General features: G+C 39.0%; 2 protein-coding genes across 2 annotated transcripts in view; one reads left to right on the forward strand and one right to left on the reverse strand.

The window, feature by feature from the left end:
- Nucleotides 1–24618, forward strand: part of LOC149148908 (fructose-1,6-bisphosphatase, cytosolic-like) — a 218484-nt gene that overhangs the window by 178484 nt on the left and 15382 nt on the right. The window lies entirely within an intron of this gene.
- Nucleotides 4138–5010, reverse strand: LOC149148909 (uncharacterized). Its single transcript, XM_089439208.1, has 2 exons — nt 4873–5010; nt 4138–4757 (listed from the first exon to the last, which is right to left on the reverse strand). The coding sequence occupies exons 1-2, from the start codon at nt 4998–5000 to the stop codon at nt 4280–4282; spliced, it is 606 nt and encodes a 201-aa protein (XP_089295334.1). The 5' UTR covers nt 5001–5010; the 3' UTR covers nt 4138–4279.

Genomic DNA, 24618 nt, shown 5'->3' on the forward strand with positions numbered 1-24618 from the left:
GATATTTCCCAGATAAATTTAAGAAAGCAAAGGCACCTACTTTTGATGAAGATGTGAAGAAAGATGCAGAGGCTTGGATACCGGGGATGAACAAATTCTTTGAGTTGCATGAGTGCACAGATAACATGAAGGCCAAAATAGCTATCTTCAGCTTGAAATGTAAAGCATACATTTGGTGGGAAGATGTGAAGCGGGTCAGAGACATCGGGATGGATGACTTGAGTTGGCAGGAGTTCAAGAGGCTTTTCAGGAAGAATTACTTGTAAAAAAGGTACTATGACACTAAGGCCAAAGACTTCTATGAGCTAAAGGTGGGGTCAATGACAAATGAAGAATACATGACCAAGTTTTTGGAGCTATTGAGGTATGTACCATATGTTATAGATGAGAAGACTAAAGTTCAACTATTTGTCAGTGGTTTGCCATTAGCATTTAGAGATCGGATTGAGTATGATGAGCCTCGGTCACTTGAGGAAGTCATTGGGAAATTGAATCATTGCTATGAACAGTGAAAGCGTAAGAATGAATCTCAGCAAGGATGGAAAGGGAAAGACAAAGGTAAAGGTAAATGGAAGCCTAAGAGAGCAAGGCCTCAGAATGCAGATGGGAAAGAAAATATGGCACCACAAAAGAAGTTTAATGCAACTAGACAGGGACATGGGTCACAACAGCAGCATAGAGGTGAGGGCACTGGTCGGTTGGAGTGTTGGACATGTGGTGAGGAACACCTTAGGAGAGACTGTTTGCAGAAGTAGGGTGTTAGGCCTAAGATATACAGTGCATAGGAGGCGCAAACTATTGGGGATGTAGGGCAGAGTATTCCTCGTATTTATGCAGTCGTGGACAATAGATAGCCAGAGCACTAGACATCTATTATTGAGATGGACGGTAAGCTTTGTGATCAAGTTATTTCTATTTTGATTGACCCTGGATCTAATTATAGCTATGTTAGTCCTGACTTGGTGGATAAGTGTGGTTTGAGTAAAGAATTGTATGCAGAGCCTTGGTTAGTGCAGTTGGCTACAGGTACAAAGAAGCGAGTTCATCATTGAGAAGAGCTTCTACATTTGATTTGAATGGTATGCCTACTGCAACACATTTGAATGTATTACCATTGGGATCATATAGTATGTTGTTGGACATAGATTGGTTGTATCTTCATAGAACCAAGGTAGGTTGTTATGACAAAGCCATTGAGTGTGTTGATGACAACGGAGAACCAAGAGTCTTGTAGGGTAAGAAGAAAGCCACATCAGTTAGGATGGTGATAGCTATGAAAGGAAAGCACAGTCACAGGAAATGGTGTATGTTATTTGTAGTGCACATTTCTAGTGACAAGGGTAAGGAAGTTGAGGATGTAGATGTGTTGAGCAGGTGCTCAGTTCTACAACAGTTTCAGGATGTATTTCCCGAGGACATCACAGAGTTGCCACTTCACAGAGAGTAAGAATTTTCTATTGAGTTAGTGCCAGGAGCAGCACTAGCATCAAAATTACTTTACAGGATGAGCACACCTAAGTTGGTAGAGTTAAAGTTGTAGTTGAAGGAAATGTTGGACAAGGGATACATTAGGCCAAGTGTATCACCTTGGGGCGCACCGGTATTGTTTGTGAAGAAGAAAGATGGTACTCTTAGATTATGCATTGACTACAAGCAGTTGAACAAAGTGACTATCAAGAAAAGGTACCCTTTACCGATGATTGATGACTTGTTCGATTAGTTGAAGGGAGCATTAGTGTTCTCTAAGATCGACTTGAGATCCGGATACCATCAGGTACGCATCAAAGAGGACATTTACAAGACGACTTTTCAGACAAGGTATGGGCATTATGAGTTTGTTGTAGTTTCATTTGGCTTAACTAATGCTCCAGCTACATTTATGTGCTTGATGAATAATGTATTGTGTTCGTATTTGGATAAGTTTGTTATTGTGTTCATTGATTACATATCGGTATATTCTAAAAATGAAGAAGAGAATGCCGAGCATTTAGTAGCAGTGTTGAGGTTGTTGAGGGAGCATAAGTTGTATGCTAAGCTCAACAAGTGTAATTTCTTTCAAACTGAGGTACATTACTTGGGGCATGTTGTCTCCAAGGAGGGCATTGCAGTAGATCCAGAGAAGATAAGGGCCATCATGGAGTGGGTAGCTCCTAAGAGTGTGGATGAGGTGAGATATTTCATGGGGATGGCAGGATATTATAGGAGGTTCATCAGGAACTTCTCGCAGATTGCTTATCCTATCACATCATTGCAGAGGAAAGGTAAGAATTTTGAATGGATAGAGAAGTGTGAGGCTAGTTTTGAGCAGGTGAAGCAGTGGTTGACACATGCACTAGTGCTACAGATTGCAGATCCGGACAAAGAGTTTGTAGTATGCACAGATGCTTGCAAGAGAGGACTTGGTGGAGTCCCTATGCAGGATGGATAGGTGGTGTGCTATGAGTCATGAAAACTGAATGAGCACTAGCAGAACTACCCGACACATGATCTTGAATTAGCAATGATCATACATGCATTGAGGATGTGGAGGCACTATCTTCTTGGCATGAGCTATGCACTGATGAGGTAATTGTTTAACCAATTGAACCTAAACGCCAGGCAGGCTAGGTGGTTGGCCACGATCAGTGAATTTGATTTCGAGATCTGGTACATCAAAGGAAAGGAGAACAGGGTGGTAGATGCTCTCAACAGGCGGGTATAGGTAAATCACTTAGTAGCCATGAGCTCTGATGGGACAGACTTATATGATAGGATCTTGCAGGCAGGTCAGCAAGATGTCAGGTATATGGAGATTGTGCACAGGTTGCAGCCGAGTACAAATACAGGTACATGTGGGTACAGGTACAGGTGATAGTACAAGTACATGTATAGGTGGCAGTACAGGTACACGCACAAGTACAAGTGCAGGTGCACAGGGTGTGGATGATTGCCTTACAGTGGATGAGTTGGTCAGATTTAGAGTCAGGATATATGTGTCGGATAGCAGTGAACTCAAGAAGGTGATCTTGAGAGAGTTTCATGTGAAACCATATTCGGGTCACCTAGGTTATTAGAAGACATTGACTGTAGTGAAGAAATTTTATTATTATCCGAATCTGAAGAGGGATGTAACAGAGTTTGTGGCTAGATGTTTTGATTGTCAGTGAGTGAAGGCAGAGTGTAAACTGTTGAAGAAAGTGTAACTAGGTTCGATCTTCATAAAGACATGATCTTTGTAATTGATGTAATAAATTATTTTGTAATCTTCCTACATGGGTTTCATGAGCAAGAAGTGTGATTAGGTGAAAGACTTCTTCTTGATGTCTTTAGGATTTATTTATATGTCAAAGAGTCATGTCATATGCATAGAAACTCTTTATGAGTTTATGTAAATGTATTCAAGTCTACAAAGTTGTGAAAAAGCCCTCCAAAGACCAAGCATAATCCTTCAAGAAGTCTGCAAGCAAAAACAAGGAAGAGGTCTTCATGTCGGCTCCAAAAATAAATTAAACGCATAAATTAAAGTCACATCGGCTTGAGCAAAAGTCACGTTGGTTCATGGGATCATGTCGGCTCAAATATAGTGCACAAACCACTATAAATACCCTATTGAGGTATCCGCAAGTGAGAGACACAAAACTCGTAAATACCTTTGAAATTTTGCATAGGAGCAGAGCCGCAGTAGGGTTTGACTGCACCTCGTTTGGGATTTAGGTGCAATCATGATCTCGGCTACATGAAGGAGTGACCTCGGGTAATGGATGCAATACTGATTTGAGGTCTAGACATTCTCGGCATATCTATGAATGGCAATCTCGATATTACAGTGGTAGACTAATATCGCATGACAAGGAGCAGTCTTGGCATCAAGATCTTGGTGGTACTCCTGTAACAGACTAGACACATCAGACCAATGTTGTGAAAAGCGCGAGCGGGATTAAATCGGCGCGGGGAACGAATCGGAAAAAATCGGAAAAATCGGGAAAAAAGCGGAAAAAAGCGGGAAAAAATCGTTTGGTACAAAAATATTCATTTTTTTTCATTTTTTTTCAATTTTTTTAATATCTAAACCATCTACAACATAAAATAAATACATTGACACATAAATATGATAAAAAAACTAATATATAAGATGTTTAATATCATTTCTAGCGCTAAAATCACACATAACATTGAATCATGTCCTGAATAGTAAGTCCTGACTCTTGAGTCCCAACTCAGCCTCAAAATATCAACAAAAAATATGATAATGTATCTCATCATGTCATAATGTCATATACAATAAAATGAAAGTCTAATCCTATTGATTTCCTCTGCCCCTCTTGCGAGAAAATGCCACAGCTTTCCCTTTCCCTCTAGATGTAGATGTTGGTGCCTGTGCTGGTGGAAATGGCAGTGGAGTCTGATGTGCTCTAGAAGCTGAAGAACTAGAAGTAGGAGCTACAGGAGGTAGACCACGTCCTCTACTGGTGGCAGTGGTAGCCCGGGTAGGCGGTGTCACCTCCTCCTCCTGTTCCTCCTCTCGCTCCTCCTCCTCCTCCTCCTCCACCTGCTCCTCCTCCTGCTCCTCCTCTTCCTCCCCCTCCACTACATCCTGCACTAACCAATCATCAGTAGAATCCATGAGAGGCCTCTCGACCTCAACCCTCCATGCAGCAGTGGTGTCAATCCCATCCAATGAGATGGCATCCACATCAGGTGTCCTCTCAAGTTGCCTCACCCACAATCGAAGATTGTAGTAGACGTAGACCATGTCATTAAGTCGCTGGGACTCCAACCTGTACAAAGATCATGAAATAATAATTAATAATTAATATTATAAAAAAAATATTGTTTAATGAATTCAAAAATTTATTTGGAAATTTGCAATATTTTAAATGTTTAAGTGTTAACCTGTTGCGCTTCTTGTTGTGTATTTTTTCAAATACACTCCAGTTGCGCTCACATCCTGAGGAGCTGCATGTTTGGCTGAGGATGCGAATGGCAAGCTTTTGCAAAAGGGGTACCCTGCCACCATACATTTTCCACCATGCATCTACAACAAAATTACAAATAAAATTTTAAATAAACATAAGAAAAAAATGGAATTTGAAGAGACAATGAAATTTGAAACAAAGTTACAAACTAAAAAATACCTGGCATTTTAATCGTCCTATCAGTGATAGCCATCTCAAAGCCAAATGTGCCACCTGCCATCTTATATGTCTCAATGTGTTTAGAGATCTCTATACGTTGTTCTGGAGATCGCACCATCTTCTGGACACAGGATAAGAATCCATCCATGATCTTAGCATCAAAATCAAACCCACATGCATAAGAAAATGCAGGGTTCAGGAAAAGCCCAGCAGCATGAATGGGACGATGGAGTGTGTTGTTCCATCGCTCATCAATCACTCCCCATAGAAGGAGTTGTTTCTGAAACCCATCATCTCCCTTATCATCATAGTAGGCCCGAATGGCTTCTTTGGCCCTGTCCATGGCTTCATACAAATAGCCCATTGCGGGCTTCTCACCATCAACCAACCGAAGAACCTTTACCAAAGGTTCAGTAACGACGCACACCTTCTGCACTCCCGCCTAGAAGTCTTCCTGGTATGAAACTAGTCTGCATACGGCCTCTCTTTCTGGTTTGCGGCTCATTGACAAAGCACGCCACTCCTCTGAAAGAAACATTCTCTTCACATCCCACATAGAATTCAAGAGGGATTGAAGAGATATGAAACTCGTGGCAAACCGTGTAATGGCGGGGTGCACCAACTCTTTGTTGTTGGTGAATCTTCTCATCAAGCTAAGCACAGATGTATGATTATATATAAATTTTGTGATGCTTTTTGATGAGTCAACAATATCTTTGACAAAGGGAATTTTCCCTCTGTTCTCTAACATCAAATCAATACAATGGGCAGCACAAGGTGTCCAAAATAAAGTAGGATGCCTGTCCATAAGCATTCTACCAGCAGCAACATAATTTGCAGCATTGTCCGTTATGACTTGGACAACATGTTGTTCACCCACCTCCAAAATAAACACATCCAGCAAATCACATAAAGTTCTTGCATCTTTGATTTGATGAGATGCATCAATAGATTTGATAAACATAGTCCCCTTGGGACAACTAACCAAGAAGTTTATAAGGGTTCTCCCCTTTTGGTCAGTCCAACCATCTGACATAACAGTGCATCCTGTTTGTGCCCATGATGCCCTAAAATCCTCCAATCTTTGGGTGTAGTCACGCTTTTCATTTTGAAGAATCCGGCCTCTGAAATCATGATAAGAAGGGATTTTGTACCCCGGGCCAACACTGGCAATAACATCAACAGTAGGTTGGAAAAATGGATTATTCCTTACAATGCTGAAAGGAATATCACTCCAGAGGAGAAATTTTGCCATCAACCTGTCAGCTTGTTCTTTATCAGTTCTTTTTAGCATTGAACCGATAGATGGTTCTGAACCAGGTGTGGTTCGAGGAACAAAAAATGATGATGCAGCTACCGGATTGACTTATGCTGCAGTAGAACCAGTGCCACTTGGCCCACTTCCTTCAGCTGACCTTTTTAGTTGCCTTTTGAGTTCTTCTTTGGCCTCTCTAGTGTGCTCTAATTCTTCCAATGCTCTCATGGCTCTTTGGATAAGTTCAGGATTTGTATTTGTACAGGGCCCCACATCATGGCCAGGGATTTGTGCAAGGTGAAACTTCAACCTGTACACCCCCTCGCGTATCTCCTTTCCACACAACTTGCAATTCAAGTTTTGTCTATCATTCGGAGCTTTAGGTTCACCATATTCCCAGAAAGGATCCAATTTCCTGGGCATGTTTGTTTTTGAACTTTGAATTTGCAAACCTATGGGAAAATAAGGATTAGGAAATAGGAATTTAGGATTACAATTTAGCATTTACAAAATTACAAATTACAAATTTCCAGAATCCAAAGTTCCAAACCCAAGTTACCCAACCAAATGGCAAATGCCAAAAACAATGAAAAAACATAAACAATGTTTAAAAAAAATGAAAACAAAAAAAAAATTGGTTCCCATAGTCATACCAAGTTACCCATCCCAAATCAATGAAAAAATACAAAAAATTCTTTAAAAACAATGAAAACAAAAGGAAAATGGTGCCCATATGAAGTTTCCCAACCAAAAACAATGAAAAACATAGAAAAACAATGTTTTTAAACAAAGAAAACAAAAAAAAATTAATCCACATACCGTTTCTATGGAGAAATCGGTGGTCTCCTCTTGAATTTGTCCTCTAAGCACTTAGATTTGGTCACAAACCCTCTTCAGCTGCTCTCCAACACCTCCTCCTCCTTCCGCGCGCGCCCACTGTCCAAATGACAAACAAAAAACCCAAAAACGCATTATAAATCGCGCTGCCTGGCAACCCCGCGATTTTTATCGAAAAAAGCCCGCTTTTTTCGGAAAAAATCGGCAAAAAAAATAGCCGATTTTTTCGTGTAAAAATCGCGATTAAATCGGCGCGGGGAAAAAGCGCGATTTTTTCATTAAATCGCGATTTAATCGCGCTTTTCACAACACTGCATCAGACAACAATGATAGATCTACTTTCTTGACTCAATAAAGATTATGTCAAACAGTGTCTCAATCTATTATATATATTACAGTCTTATGATGAAATAAGGTTTCGGTGATAATGAAAAGATCCTCGGCATACTTGTGGAAGGAGACTTACAGTCTCATTAGTCATCACAGCATTTGGATTTTGTATGATGTAGTCTTGGCGTGTTACAAGGAGCAGTGTCAAGGATCACAGTCTTGATCCTAGCATAACTGTAATCACAGTAGTTATGGGATCGTGATATTTCAGTGATCTCATTATCTCGAGGTGCAGTAATGATCTCAGTGCAGCAAGGTGCAGGAGAGATGTGATAGCAGTGATCTCGGTGATACTATTGAAGGTTTCCATGTTGCAGCAATGATGACTTCAATGCAAAGTATAGCAATGATGATGCTGGTGAAGAAGCCTAATGATCATTTCAGTGAGGAAGCAACAACAATACAACTATGATGACATCAATGATGATGATGATCCCAGCAACAACAAAGAAGAGGATTGATGTCTTGGTTTTGGAGAGGCAGAATATGTCAAGGGTCATGGTCTTGGTATTCGTCAATGGAATCATTATAAGAAGAATTTATGCATGGGTTTTCCTCTCAAAGAGGGAGAGGTTTTGGCCTTGGCAGAAAGCCAAACATTTGTGTTCTTGTCTCTTTTGTTTTTGATAGCAGTTTGATGAAGCTAACATACACATGCTAATAATGAAGTAAACATCAAGCTAAGATAAAACTGTATAAACACTTAACAAATTGTTATCATGTAACGAAGAATCAACTTATTTTTGCTTGCCCTAGATTCTTCAACATGGTATCAGAGGGAGGTTGGTTCAGCAGTCAAGGAAAGGGGCAGAAAAGAGACATTCAGAGGTCAAGGAATCAATCTAACTAAAATCAAAGAACAAGACCTAGAAGCAGTCTACATCGTCAAGTCTACAACAAAGGGCTTGAAGGACAACAGTCAAAGGATGAAGCATTCATGACAATGACTTTGGTGACTCCCACAGTTTTGATCTATGCCACAGTGATCTCAATCATTTCACACTGGCATTACTTCTATAGTCTTGACAACTCGGATTGTCAAAAGCTTGATGCTCAAGGGCATAAAGAATTAGGTCACCTACAACATAGTCATGGGTCTCACTATACTTCAGTCATAAGTTGTATGAACAAAACTCGATAAAGAATGAATGTGTTCGTTCACACAACCATGATAACTCTATTTAATGAGTCTCTATACATCATGGCGACCAACCTCAAGTTGATGCTGCAAGGATCAGATATTCAAGGCTTGAAGATTAGCTTCAGCAAGGATCCTATCTGGAGGAAGCATCAATGCATCTACCTCATCTACAACCAACACGATCAAGGTGAAGATATCGCCTTCACGTATCAAGTAAGTATCTTTTATTCGATAATCAAGTTTGGTTCATTGATTTCATAATTGCAAGAAGATCTATGGGTTAGATGGCTCATCAAAAGTTCTTGCAATAGGATTGACAGAATCCTTATGAAGAAGTGAAGTCATTACATCAAGGTCTCCTTCGAATTCATGAGAACTCTTAAGGTTCTATGAAATAAGAAAGGAGACATAAGAAGGTTACATGAAATGCTAGAGGATATACTCTCTGAAAGGAAGTATAGAAGGTGCCAAGGAATGAAGAAATATCTTCATGAGATCTCAGTTACGAGATCTGGGAAAAATGATGAGAAGATAATCATCATTGACATTGATAGTGATAAGCAAGGTAACAAATGACCATGAATAAGAAGGTTACCTCGATCAATAGTTTGTGGTCTCTATGTTGAATAGAGAAAGACAAAAGACTCAAATATGTGCAAAGGAAAGTACTATGGAAAAGGAACTCATATCGCTGGAAGGGTAAAAGAAGCTGAAGAAAGATCAGAGAAAGAGGGAATAATAGATTTCCATTATGAATGAGGTGGTGTCCCTCTCAAAAGGATCCTATCAGAAGTCCCTGTAGATATGATCGTAGTAAGAAGACGCATCGTGGCATCATGGAAACAAGAGATCGTATGGAATCATGAAGAACATAGCTCTTGGAATCTTGTTGTACATTAAAGGAAAAGGAAGAAGTCATCTAGGTCAGAGGAAACATTTTCCAGATGGGGATATATTAGATCCTGAAGGATCTTTGATAGAAATCTCAGCGGAGGATCTCCTAGTCCAGGAAGGCAGCAAATGTCTTGTCAGGAATTCCAACTTTTGGAACTCATGAGATGATGGTTCAATGACATGAAAAATGAAGCAGACCAAGGGATTGAAGATCTTTTCAATCAAGGAAGCTGCTGAAAGATACCTGAAGGAGAAATGAGGTATGTATGATTGTATTTGTATTTGCATTTGATATTGTAATGTCATGATATATGGTTGCAGATAAAATGGATCAAGCATGATCAAAAGGGAAAGGATCTCCTCCTTTGAAAGGATGCAGAAAGACATAAGTCTAACTAGATGAAATCAACATAATATGTCCTCATATGAAGTATGAGGTAGTTGACTACAATTGAAGAACTCTAAGAGCTCCTGGGAATGAAAGATATGAGGACGGAAGAGATCGTGAAGTATGCAACCTTGATGAAGGCAATCAACATCTAGAAGATCAAGAAGACTTGACCAGGAAATCTCTCGGAATGATGTGAAGACTCTGATGGAAGTCTGAAAAGATGAAGACCCTTGACAACAGATATCGTTGGGAGATGTGTCAACATGTATGCAAGATGTTGATACCCACAAAGAAGATGTCATTGGAAAAAGCCATCACCAAAAGGTAATATGTAATTTGTTTTTGGTGTCTGACCTCTTGGAAAAGTCTAGGTATGTGTGCAGGATCAAGGAAAGGAGAGTTGTGAAGGATGTCACAACTATGTACCTTGTGATCTAGAGCAATCACTGTTGAAGGAAAGTGAAGATAGATGAGCTTATGAAGGAAGCCCTAGATGTAGAGCCAAGGAGGATACTTTTCGGGAAAAAAGGAATGACATGGCGGAGGAAAGTGATGGATGGCTGAACCCTACATGTGAAGAAATTGATGACATCGAAGTCTTGAATCATTAGTCAACTAGAAGACCCTATAAAGCACTTATGATAGAGTCCCTGGGTAAGAGGGAGCTCTGGGAAGTTCCTATGAGCAAAGGAACTCAAGCAAGTTTCTAAGTAGAGAGAAACTCGTCTTTGGTTAAGAGAGAGAGTTAGACACAACATTCTTGTCTTCAATTGAGAAGAAAGAATGGAGGATTGTGTAATCATCTGGCACCCGACACTCTTTGAGGATGTGGTAGGGCATCCAAGACAAGAGTGGGAAAGAGGACCTATATTCTTGAGGGTTGGGAACCCAAGATGAGAATAGTCCTAGCAAGGCATACTCGGAGAACACCCAGGTGGGTATGACCTGAAGAGAGACAATGATGATGTGTGTCTATCAGTCATTGGTCTCACCAACATCGTGCTCCGCTCTAAGAAAAAGATGGAGTTGTTAGTCAAGGCCTTGTTAAATGAAAACAATGTTGGTTGAAATGATGCTATAATAGATGGATTGCAAATTTGATTCTTCTTATGAGAATTTCTTCAGATTGACAATGACCAAGTACCATTATGAATACCTCTTTAGTTAAGAGGGAGTATTGAAGAAAGTGTAACTAGGTTCGGTCTTCATAGTGACATGATATTTGTAATTGTTGTAATAAATTATTTTTATAATCTTGCTACATGGGTTTCATGAGCAAGAAGTGTCATTGGGTGAAAGACTTCTTCTTGATGTCTTTAGGATTTATTTATATGTCAAAGAGTCATGTCATATGTATAGAAACTCTTTATGAGTATATGTAAATGTATTCAAGTCTACAAAGTTGTGAAAAAGCCCTCCAAAGACCAAGCATAATCCTTCAAGAAGTTTGCAAGCGAAAACAAGGAAGAGGTCTTCATGTTGGCTCCAAAAATAAATTAAACACATAAATTAAAGTCACGTCGGCTTGAGCAAAAGTCACGCCGGCTTAAATATAGTGCACAAACCACTATAAATACCCTGTTGAGGTATCCGCAAATGAGAGACAAAACTCACAAATGCCTCTAAAATTTCGAATAGGAGCAGAGCTGCAATAGGGTTTGATTGCACCTCGTTTGGGGTTTAGGTGCAGTCATGATCTCGGCTACATGAAGCAGGAATGACCTTGGGTAATGGACGCAGCAGTGATTTGAGGTCTGGACATTCTCGGCATATCTATGAATGGCAATCTCAGCATTACAGTGGTAGACTAATATCGCATGACAAGGAGCAGTCTTGGCATCAAGATCTTGGTGGTACTCCTGTAGCAAACTAGACACATCGGACAACAGTGATAGATCTACTTTCTTGACTCAATAAAGATTATGTCAAACGATGTCTCAATCTCTTATATATATTACAGTCTTATGATGAAATAAGGTTTCGGTGATAATGAAAAGATCCTCGGCATACCTGTGGAAGGAGACTTACAGTCTCATTAGTCATCACAGCATTTGGATTTTGTATGATGTAGTCTTGGCGTGTTACAAGGAGCAGTGACAAGGATCACAGTCTTGATCCTAGCATAACTGTAATCACAGTAGTTATGGGATCGTGATATTTCAGTGATCTCATTATCTCGAGGTGCAGTAATGATCTCAGTGCAGCAAGGTGCAAGAGAGATGTGATAGCAGTGATCTCGGTGATACTATTGAAGGTTTCCATGTTGCAGCAATGATGACTTCAATGCAAGTATAGCAATGATGATGTTGGTGAAGAAGCAACAGGATCATTTCAGTGAAGAAGCAACAACAATACAACTATGATGACATCAATGATGATGATGATCTCAGCAACAACAAAGAAGAGGATTGATGTCTTGGTCTTGGAGAGGCAGAATATGTCAAGGGTCATGGTCTTGGTATTCGTCAATGGAATCTCTATAAGAAGAATTTATGCATGGGTTTTCCTCTCCAAGAGGGAGAGGTTTTGGCCTTGGTAGAAAGCCAAACATTTGTGTTCTTGTCTCTTTTGTTTTTGATAGCAATTTGATGAAGCTAACATACACATGCTAATAATGAAGTAAACATCAAGCTAAGATAAAATTGTATAAACACTTCACAAATTGTTATCATGTAACGAAGAATCAACTTATTTTTGCTTGCCCTTGATTCTTCAACATAAACATGTAGGTGGACTGCTACAACCAATTGCGATTCCAGAATGGAAATGGGAGGTCATTTCCATGGACTTCATCACAGGGTTGTCGAGGAAAGTGAGATGACATGATTCCATCATGGTTGTTGTGGACAGGTTGACAAAGATTGCACACTTCATTCCAGTGAAGTCTACATTCTCAGCTAACAATGTGGCACAGCTATTCATCAGAGATGTGGTTATATTGCATGGTGTTCCAAAGAAGATTGTGTCAAACAGGGATGCAAAGTTCACTTCCAATTTTTGGATGGAGTTGTTTGCAAGTTTGAGCACAGAGTTGGCCTTCAGTACAACTTATCATCTGTAGACAGATGGACAGATAGAGAGGGTCAACAGGATATTGGAGGACATGTTGAGGATGTATGTGATGCATCAACAATGGAAGTGGGAGGAGTATCTTCCCTTGGCTGAGTTCGCATACAACAATGGTTATCAGGAGTCATTGAGGATGAGTCCTTTTGATGCGTTGTATGGACAGTGTTGTAATACTCCCATCAGCACAAGATAGGCAAAAGAGCTATGTAGATCGAAACAGGTTGTTCAAGTAGTTCCAAGTTGGGGAATAGGTGTACTTGCGCATCAAACCAAAAAAGAGCTCCTTACAGATTGGATCATGTGCCAAGCTGGCACCACGGTTTTGTGGACCCTTTAGTATCATTGAGAGGATTGGGCCAATAGCTTATCGACTTGCAGTGCCTCTGACAGTGAAAGTCCATGATGTTTTCCATGTGTCATTGCTTAAGAAGCATGTTAAGGATGCTGATCATGTGATTGACTGGTCTATATTGCAAGTGGAACCAGATGGAGAATTCTAGCCAGAGCCTCAGTGTATATTGCAGAAAAAAGGTGCTCATGCTCCGAAACCAAGAAATCGAGCAAGTTAAAGTGCAGTGGAAGCACTTTGGGCCCGATGAAGCTACATGGGAGATGGCGGATCAGATGCGGGCTATGTATCCTTCCTTGTTTGTTGGTTGAGGCAAAGCAATTTGATATGGTGTTTTGGTATATGTTTTGATATGGTGTCTTGGTATATGTTTTGGTGATATTGCTATATGTACATATGTATATGGATGTAAATACCGCCATGAGCTATGTTATAAAGCTCCAATAAGCGGTATGGGTGTCATGTCATTATGGTCGTCATGTTATGTTGTCATGTTACTATGCTATCATGTTGTTATGATGTCATGTGGGTTGGCATTCAATAGGGTGATAATTGTAAATACTGCATCGAGCTATGTTATAAAGCTCCATGAGCAGTATGTTTTCTTTCCAGTAGTTTGTTGAGGTATATGTGTGATTGAACACCGAGGACAGTGTCCCCCAAGGGGGAGGGTTCTGTAATAGCCCTGGTGAAAATTCCATGTAATAAAAATTAAAAATAATAACCATGGCCGATGGAACACTTGTTCCAAGTTGAATTTTGGGCAAGACATCCTAGGGGGTGTTCATTTGGTTGGTTAATGACTAAGGAAATTGGCAAAGACAATGGCTAAGGCTTTGGAAAGGCAAAATGACATTTTTGACACATTATTTATGAAAATAATGGAAATTAGGAGAAATGTAAGGTGAAAGGTCACAGGTTGCATGTGAGGAGAAAAATGAATGAAAATAATGGAAAATGAAGAAAATAGAGGCCTCATTCATAAAAAGGCTCTTGAGGATCAGTTGGTAACCTTTTGTCAGTTCAGTTTTGGAGCTCTCTCATTATTTTCTCTCTCTCTCTCTCACTCTTGGACATAGAGTTTTCTTGGAGCACTTTGGCATTGGAGCAAGAAAGGAAAAGAAGGCAAGAGGAAGCAAAGATCAAGTAGGGAAAGGCAGGATCAAGCAACTACAACAAGATTCTTTGCATTTGTCGATTTGCATGTGTATTTTCCTTGCTAGATTTGGCATGGTGTTGCATGTGGTTGTTTTCTGTCATGGCATGGGTTTTGCCAAGTGTGACAGTGTTTTTAGCCTAACCTTGCCATTTCCTGATAACCTTGATGAGATGGGTTCTCATACTTCAGTTGAGTTGGATTGCTGGATGGATTCAAAGCTGAGTGGGGTGGATCTTTGAAATGACAAACACATGGCCTAGTGGTCCTTGAACCGGATTGTGGATCACGGTAAAGTCACTAGCCTAGTAACCCCTGAGCCAGACTGTGGGTTGCGGTAAAGCTAGGATTGTGTGCCTCGGTGGGCCTAGGAATCCTTGCCAGTGAATGGCGAGATATACGGTAAAGCCAAGAGGTGGATTGCTCTCCATTGGGCCTAGTAGTCCCGGGATGGGATGTACGATAAAGCCTGGAGAGTGGGTCTCAGTGTAGGGCCTAGTGATCCCTAGATCAGACTGTGGATTACGATAAAGCCTGAGAGACTAGGAGGCACTCAAATTTCTCACGGTGTAGGTGGAGAACTCCGGTAGCATCCATGCTTGTTTGGTTCTTTTCGGTTGGTTATGAGTCCCACATTCATGCTTGGGATATGGCACGTGGGTGATTGGTGGAAGAGAGATTTAGTTCAATCAATCTATGGTCGGGTGGAACGTGGTAGTCCCATCTCCGGTTGGTTTTTGCATTCATTAATGAGAAATTCATTCCCTTGGTTTTCATGTGTAAATGTATTGGTTTATATGTGGATTTTATGGCTGATATATTTATGGTATTTCTGTTGTTACTATGCTAGTTATATGTATGTTTTATGACAACAACTATGTATGGATCTCAGTATGTTTTTACTTGTAAATGAATGGACAATGTATCTATGACCTAATAGATGATAATGCAACAAATGACATGAGGGAACAATGGTTCTTAGCGATTCTCAGATAAGTATGAGATCCCTATGCTTAATTTTGTTATTTACACCTGTAGATTACATGTTTGCAATATGTTTGACGAAATGTCTGTCATGGCTAGTAGGGGTCTGGTTAAGGGCTTGTTTAACTAATTGCTTCTACTTCATTGTTTCCCTATTATTTTACTGCTCTTAAGATATCATTCCATTATGGGTAGTGACCTGGGCTCTGACTGGAAAAAGTGGCTCAAATCTTAGGGACGCTGGGACATAACTGGACAAATTGGCCCCTAGACATTGGCATGCGGGCCTGTGAGAGTGTCCAGAGGTCCCTGGACGCTGGCATGCCCATAGCATGAGAGTTTCCAAAAGGCAAGTGATCAGAAGTTTTAGTGGTACCCAGGGGCAAGCTGCTTGAAGTGTTGGCATGGTTCTCAGGGGTCCTATAGCTAATGTGGAAGGTTTGTGTGTTGTGTTTCTGTCGTTTCCATTTCCTTAAGGTCACATAGGAGGTCAAATTCAACCATAGTAGCCTCTCGTTGCATGTTTACCCCGGTTGGCCACTTGGGTAGATGTGGGAGGAGGGTGTTACAATCCTGCAGCCTGTGAAGTAAGCAGAGAAGCGGTTTGGTTAAGGAAGCTATTATCCAACCTATTCAAAGGACCAATGGACCCTACAATGATACATTGTGACAACACTAGTTGTATCCGATTGTGTGAAGACCCATTATTTCATGGAAAGACAAAGCATATAAACAACAAGTATCACTATATTTAGGAGCTAGTACAAAATGGTGTGCTACAGCTACAGTATATATCCATTGATGAGCAAGTAGCTGACATTTTAACGAAATCTCTTCCTAACAAGAAGCTTGTATACTTGAGAGACAAGCTTGGCTTGGTTGATATATTCTTCCTGGTTGAGATGGAGAGATAGGCACATCATTCTTGTCATCACTTGGGAACACAAAATGGAGGATTGGGTAACCATCTGACATTCGATACTCTTTGAGGATGAGGTAGGGCATCCAAGATAAGAGTAGTCGTGGACCGATATTCTTTGAGGACTAGCTATCCAAGACAAGAATAGTCCAAAGAAGGTCATACTCGGTGAACACCTGGGTGGAGTATGCACCTTGAGAGACAATGATGATGGTGTCTATAAATCATTGGTCTTGCCAACATTGTGCTCTAATCTTGTGGAGAGATAGAGTTGTTAGTCAAGGCATTGCTACGTGACAATGCTGGTTGATATGATGCTAGACAGATGGGTTACCAATCTGACTATTCTTATGAAATCTCTTTAGATTGAGAATGTGCATGTACCATGTATGAATACCTCCCTAGTTAAGAGGGAGTGTTGAAAAATGTGTAACTAGGTTCGGTCTTCATATAGATGAAATGTACTTTTGATTCTTGTGAAGTGTAAAATGAAAGAAAAAATATTATTATTATTTGCGGAGCATGGGTTTCATACTCGAGGTATTTTATTTTATAGGTCAAAGACCCTTTGAGTGCTTCTAGGGTTTGTCCTAGGTCAAGAAGTCAAAAGAGTCATTGTCATAAGTTGAAGACCCCATCAGGCACATTGTAACTTGTAAAGAAAATTATTTTTGTCTTAAAAAGTGTCCAGATACCCTCCAAGACCAAGTCAGCCTAAAAGAAGAGCCACATCCACCCTTGAAGAATCCTATAAATAGAAGAGAATTCGTCCTACTTGAAGTACATTCACTCAACATTCATTCTAGCGAAGTAAGAGGAAGAAGAAGGCAGTAAAGGAGAAGGAGGACGAAGGATATTTGTGTTTGGGCTAATTTCCTCTCACACGTGCTAAGGACAACTAGGGTTTCTGCAGCAAGACCTAGGGTTTCTATCTTCAAGTTCGATCTTGGAGAAAAGGAGACAAGTAGATCAAGTGAAGACCACGAAAGGTAATCCTCATGCTCACACATGTGGCAGCAACAACTGCTGGGGTGGCAAAATTTCAGATCTGCAGTGGAGGCTGAAATTTCTGCAGCTGGATGTCGAAGAAATGCTGCCGAAAGAGATTGGACTGGGTTTGACAGGATCAAGGTTAGCACATCTTCCGGAGAGGTTGGTCTTGGTCTTGGAGGGTTCTGAAGTTAGTCTTAAGGTGTTGGAATTTGTCAATTGAAGAATCTACAAGGAAGAGAAGAGTTTGTGGGTTTTCCTCTCAAGTGGAGAGGTTTTGGCCTTGGCTTGTAGCCTATATTTTGTGTTCTTGTTCTTCTTGTTTTGGTAGTTGTTTGATGATTCACACATATAATAATAAATAACAAAACTAATAAGTAAAAGTACATCACAAGCAGTTATCAAGTAAAGAGCAATCTATATAATCATTGCCCTTTTGATTTCACAATACATGGAAACCTACTTAAAAGCTTTAGGAGTGGATGTTTGGCTCTCCATTGTCAATGGCTACAAAAATCCAAAAATTCCTCCCACTGATCCTGATGAGAAGAAATTGTTCAACTATAATTCAAAGGATCATCATGCCATCAACGACATGGAGCACAATTTGAAAATCTGAAAATGAATGAAACAAAAGATATTGTTGTTGAAATATGTAACTAGGTTTGGTCTTCATAATGACATATGTAATCATGATTTATGTAGTTAATAAAAAGAGAAAAATAAATTTATTATTGTTATTCTTGAGGCATGGGTTTCATGCCCAAGAGAAATTAATTTTACAAGTTCAGCTCCCATTGAGAACTTCTAGGGCTTGTTATTTAGTCTACAAGTCAATTGAAAGACCCTTCTTGGGCATGTTACATATTGTAAAGAAAATTATTTGAGTCAAAGTTTGTGTCAAAAGACCCTCCAAGACGTCGTCATGATGTAAAGATCAAGTCGGCCTACACACATGGACAAGTTGGCCTAAAAGGTGCAATTCGACCTAGTGGAAGACCTATATAAAGGAGACTTCGACCTCACTTGGAGAAGATACAATTCACTCACCAATTCGTACAGGGAAGAACAAGAAGTGTGAAGAAGAGAGAGACTAAAAGAAGATAAGAAAAGTGAATTTTCTGATTTGTTTTTGGGCTATACTCTCCACACATGTGAAGGAAGTAGGGCATCTCTTGCACCAATAAAGGCTGAGTTGCAGAAGTCAATTTAGGGCATCAAGAAGTACTCCTTGCAAGCCGAGTTCTCTAGGAGAAAGGATCAACTCAAGCGAAGAGGAAAAGAGAAGAATTTGCCATTATATTCCACACGTGCAAGGGCTAGGGTTTATGCAGAAGATTTTACTAGGCAGGATGAAGTTGCAGAAGAATTTGTTGGGCAGGTTGAAGTTGCAGAAGAATCTGCTGGGCAAGTTAAAGTTGCAGAAGAATTTGTTGGACAGGTTGAAATTGCAGAAGAATCTACTGGGGATCGAAATTGTAGAAGTTGCTAAGGTCAAGGTTGTCGGAAAGCAAGAAAGATTTGACTTCGTCTTGGAGGGTCTTCGTCAAGGGTCATAGGCCTTGGAATTCGTCAATTGAAGATTCTATAAGAAGAGAAGAATTCTTGTGGTTTTTCCTCTCAAGTTGGAGAGGTTTTGGCCCTGGCTGATCGCTTATATCTTGTGTCCTTTTGTCTTATTGTTCTTTATGGTTTGGTATCTATTTGATGAAAATAACACTAAATATAATCAAGTGAAAGAAGAAGCTAATAAAATTTAAAATATATCACAAGCAGTTACCGAAGAAGAGAAAACGCCTAATCTAGCTGCCCCTAGATTTCTCAACAATTGCAACCTATTTACTGAGAGTAGATGAAGTTGTTAACACCATTAGAGGATGAGGAGAGCAAGTCAAAGAATCCTTGATCATATAGAAAATGTTAAGATCGCTCCCTTTGAGATATAATGCCAAGCTATTTTCCATAGAAGAAATCAGGGATTTGACCAAAATGACAATGGATGAAATACATGGCACCCTTGCAGCATACGAAATGAGAACAGATACAAAATCTGGATAGTCAAATAGAGAAGCAAGTTTTAAAGCCAGAAAAAAGTCAAGGAACAAAGAGTTCAAGGTAGAAGGTAAACTAGGCGATAATTCAGATGAAGAAGAAGCAAATTTCTTCAAGAAGCTCAAAAGGGGAATCATAAAACACAAAGGTAAGGTATGTTTCAGTTGTGACATAAGAGGTCATTATGTTAAGAGATGTCAATTTGGAGAAAAGAAAAGCTTCCACAAGAAAAATCATTATTCTAAAGAAGACAATAGCTCTTCAGATGAGAGTGATACACAAAAAAAGGAAGCAAGTGCTCTTTATAACTCAAGAAACCCAAAATAATGATCATGATGTCAATTTTGATGAATGGGTCATTGGTTCAAATGAATAAACAAAAGAGCCAAACATGAAAATTGATTCTTTTTGGGGACTCATAAATGATACAAAATTCGAACAAGAAGATGAAGATATTAAAGAAAAATTGAAGAATAATGAAAAGGAAAATGGAAAACTCATAAATAAAAATAGATAATCGAAAGGACTACTTGAAAAATGTGATGAAGAAAATATCTCTTTAAAGATCCAACTTGAAGAAGCAAAAAGAGTTGAAGAAGTAATAAAGATCTAGATGATGAAGAAAGAAGAAGATTGTAAGAAGTTTGAAAAGGAAGTTGTGTCATTGAGGGTTGAAGTTGACAAGCTCAACAAGAACTTGAAGAGCTCGCAAGTGTTGGATAACATTCTCAGCTATCAAAGATTACCATGCGATAAAATAGGTCTTGGCTATACATGTGCATCTTCAAGCAAAAAGGACACAAGTTCCAAGTATCTGAAGAAAGAAACTGATTTTTTTTTGAAGTGTTGCCTATCACAGAGAGGGCACCAATGAAATCAAAGCCAAAGATCAGCAATGGATTGAACCTCCTCCAAGGCAGAACAATTTCAGGATATCATCATGGAAATCTTACTTTCCTAGGTATGAAAATATTTTTCTTGGTAATTGTTGGTAATATGCGGAAATTTTGGGCATAAAGCGATTCATTCTAAAATCAATACAAGATGAAACTATGCAAGAAGCAAGAATGATTATGGATATACAAGAAATGGCCATAGATTAGGAAATGTTCATGGATCTACTAACATAAACTACAATCCATTTGAACCACTGATGAATCAGAACATTGTATGCTACAAGTGCAATAATCTTGGTCACAAGGAACAAGATTGCAGGTTTATAAAAGAAGATGCTCCAATCATAAAGACAGAGAAATCAACTATGATATGGGAAAAGAAAAGGAAGGAAGATTGCAACCTAGTGTTGATTGTTGAATATAAAAGAGATGAATATTACATAGACAATAGGTGCTCAACACAGATGACTAGAGATTAGAAAAAATCATTAGTTTAAAAAAATAAGGTCGCAGTGTTGCATTTGGAAATAACTCTTCTGTCAATATACTTGGAAAAGGTGTAGTAAATCTTGGAAGTGAACACGTTAAAGCAACAAATGTTTTGTTGGTCAAGAATTTGAAGCACAATCTTCTCAGTGTTAGCAAAATGTGTGATCAAAGGTACAATCTCTTGTTTAATTCCCAGAAATGTGAAATTAGAGAAGAAGACTCCGGAAGATTGGTTGCAACAACGACAAGGTGACCAAACAACATATACATCCTAGACCAAGCAGAGCAAAAGAAGATTACATGCAAGCAAAAGAGCTTTAGGATAGAGGGAAAGGATAAGGAGACAAAAGTACTGTTGAGTACCATGTGTTTAGGGGGAGCAACCCCACAAAAACTAGTGTTCCATGTGGACGCATCCCTCAGGGTGGGGGGCATGCCCCCGCGCCCCAGATGGGGAAACTCTTGGGGAAACGTTTCCCCCATGTCCCCTTTTTGGGGAAACTTAGGGAAACTCTGAGGGGATGTTTTTCTGGCCTCTTTTGCAGGGGGGACGGAGGGATGCAAGGGGAACACATATGCATCCCCCCATTTTTTTATCTAATAATTTTTATAAACATTAAAAATTAAAAAAAATACAAATTTAAATATAAAAAAAATAAAATAAAAAAATTGAATTATATTAAAACTTAAAACTTAAAAAAAATTATAAAATAAAAAAATAAAAAAATTAAATTATATTAAAACTTAATATTTTAAAAGCTAAAACTTGATCATGATGTTCATTTCTTTTTGTTGCTTTTCATTGTTCTAGTTTTGAACTTTTGACTTTAGATACTGATGACTGAGTCCTTGACTCTTTTAGTATTTATTAATATTATTTAGTACTTTTTGAGAAATTTACTAGTATTTCACTGCTTTCTATGTTTACTTTTAGTTTAGTATTCTATGGCTATTTTAGACTTCAACATAATGTCATTGTCATTGTCATATGATGAATTTACTTTTCATTGTTTTCGATGTGCATTGCATAATTTCAATTGTCAAATGATGAATTTCATTTAGATGTACCTTGCATCATGCCAAATGATGAATTTAGATGTAACATTGCACAATGTCAAATTATGGATTCAATTTAGTAATTTACTTTTAGATTTACAATGTAGAAATGTCAAATGATAATAGTCTAATACGAAATGATGATCATATTTAATCTTTAGATGTACATTTCCTAATTATAAGATTTTCTATTTAGTTATTGACATATTGTTGAGATTTTATTTTTTATTTTTATATATTAAATTTTTAATAATTTATAATTTTTATGATTATGACGTTCCCCCGTTTCGCCAAAATTTCCCTAGAATTTGGGGTTACTTATATATGTCCCCCTTTTGCGTAACCCCACTCTCGTGCTTTCCCATCCCGGAAACTCGGTGGAACATTGACAGAAACAAGCCACCCATTCCCAATGATGTCAAAGGGGGAGAGAAAGGAAGTGTGATAACAGGGGAAGCATGATGACAGGGGGGGCATGAGTATTGACATCAATGACAAAAGGGGAGATTGTTGGAAGAAATTTGTCATTGATATCAACGGGTGAATGGGCCATTGATGAGTTGGAAGTAACCCTAAGATGCCCCTACATTTGTTTGTCGATATATGTAAAAGGCCATGAATTTGGATGCAAGATCATTGGCATTTGGTTTCCCTCATCACGCCATTTCATTTGATAGGTTGCATGCCTCATGGGTCCTCTTGGTTGGAGAGATATTCAAGTTTGAAATTTGTTCAATAAATCTGCCCCAAATTGAATGGGTTTGACCCCACATAAAGTGCATGATAGAAACAAGGTTTAATATGGTCCAAACTGTAATCAAGATGGTCTGACCCCGCATAAAGTGCATGATAGAAACAAGGTTTAATATGGTCCAAACTGTAATCAAGACGGTCTTCAAGCCAACTTCTATAACAGACAGACATACAAGATCAAATGATTAATTAATAAATAAATAACTTAAAGTCAGCTCTAGTAATAGAAATATTTTTAAAGGGCAATTTTCATGATTTTAGGTTTAGGTTGACCCTAAAATAGGCCTCCCTCCAAAGTGTATAATTAACCTAGCCGTGGGAATTTAAAAGGCACAAAAAATTCAGGCATTCGTTCAAGCCTGTGACAAGCTCTGAATTCACTGGAGCAGACAGACAAAATCGAAGGTGTAATTCTGTAGTATGAAGAGCAGAGACCAAGGACAAAGAGGCCGAGTTTATCTTTCGAACATTAGTAGCAGACCGAGCTCTCTGCTGTGGAAGTCTTCTAAGGCTATTGGTATATCCCTGCTGTGTGTAGTTTGTATTGACATGATTGTGAGGAGTAGTTGTACCTTCAATAATTAACACCTGATTTGATTGTTGGAAGGTGTTCATGGAATTAAGGGTTACACTGTGTTAAACTCATTTGTTGAAGATCATTATTAGAATATTTCTATGAGCAACTCTGTGAGCAAGAGATTATAGTGATAGTTGCATTATGTTAATACTTGGCTGAGTATGGACAGAGGATTGATGACATAAAAAAGGCTATTCTGAAGCAGACTTGGACAAGTAGAAGAGGTCAGATTTGATTGAGAAATTGAGGTCCAACTTGGAGCTTGTGCCTCAGTAGGTTGTAGCCTCCTTCTCGTTGGTGCATGAAATCCAAAGGGAGTTGGTTCTCCCTGTCATTTGCAACTAACAAAATCCCACGGGGTGTAGCCTCCTTTGAGTTGGAGCTCATAAATTTTGGAAATTGTTATCTTCTCATTTATATGTAATTGATTATGGTTTTATAATTTGTTCTCATTACTGAGTTTTGTGTATATTTGATGCACTCTTGTTAATGATCTCTTGCATACCAGTTTATCGATTGCTAATAACGTAAAAAGTTCTAAAGGTGCTCAATACTGATTCACTGCCCCCCTCTCAGTATTGCTGATATTTCTAATAGACGACAACCTCCTCTGTGACAATCAATCAAAATTTGCTATCAGAATATTCCTATGAGCAAGGGATTACAATGATAATTGTATTATGCTAATACTTGCCTGAGTATGGACAGAGGATTGATGACATAAAAAAAGGCTAATCCTTGAAAAAGTGAAGTCCAACTTGGAGCTTGTGCCTCAGGTGGTTGTAGCCTCCTTCCTGTTGGTGCAAGAAATCCAAAGGGAGTTGGTGCCCCCTATTAGTTGTAGCTAACAAAATCCTAGTGGGTTGTAGCCTCCTTTGAGTTGGAGCTCATAAATGTTGGAAGTTGTTATCTTCTCATGTATATGTAATTGATTATGGTTTTATCAAATTATTCTCATTATTGAGTTTCCATGTATATTTGATGCACTCTTGTTAATGATCTCTTGCATACTAGTTTATTGACTGCTAATAACATAAAAAGTTCTAAAGGTGCTCAAAACTGATTCACCCCCCATCGCGCCCCCAACCCCAGTATTGCTGATATTTCCAACAGAAGGTGACCTCCTTTATCACAACTAATCAAAATTTGCTCAATTATGATGATCTATGAACAAAATCAAATGCAGGGAAGAAATTAGTTTACATTTGTTAGAAAATCGGAAAGGCAGAAAGATTTTCTTATACTTGATAATTACTTGTGATGTTCACAACTTCTTATTAGGTTTCTTTATATCTTCTTTCTTTTA

Source organism: Pinus tabuliformis, chromosome 9 (genome assembly GCF_031772625.1).
Source record: "Pinus tabuliformis cultivar Carrire ecotype Pingquan chromosome 9, CPIR1, whole genome shotgun sequence".
In the NCBI taxonomy this organism is placed as follows: domain Eukaryota; kingdom Viridiplantae; phylum Streptophyta; class Pinopsida; order Pinales; family Pinaceae; genus Pinus; species Pinus tabuliformis.

Excerpts from the sequence above, each read along its gene's own strand:
- LOC149148909 (XM_089439208.1), bottom strand. The coding sequence starts at position 5,000 with ATGTATGGTGGCAGGGTACCCCTTTTGCAAAAGCTTGCCATTCGCATC. Across the intron at positions 4,758-4,872 it reads CACAACAAGAAGCGCAACAG|GTTGGAGTCCCAGCGACTTA; the intron begins GTTAACACTTAA and ends ATCTTTGTACAG.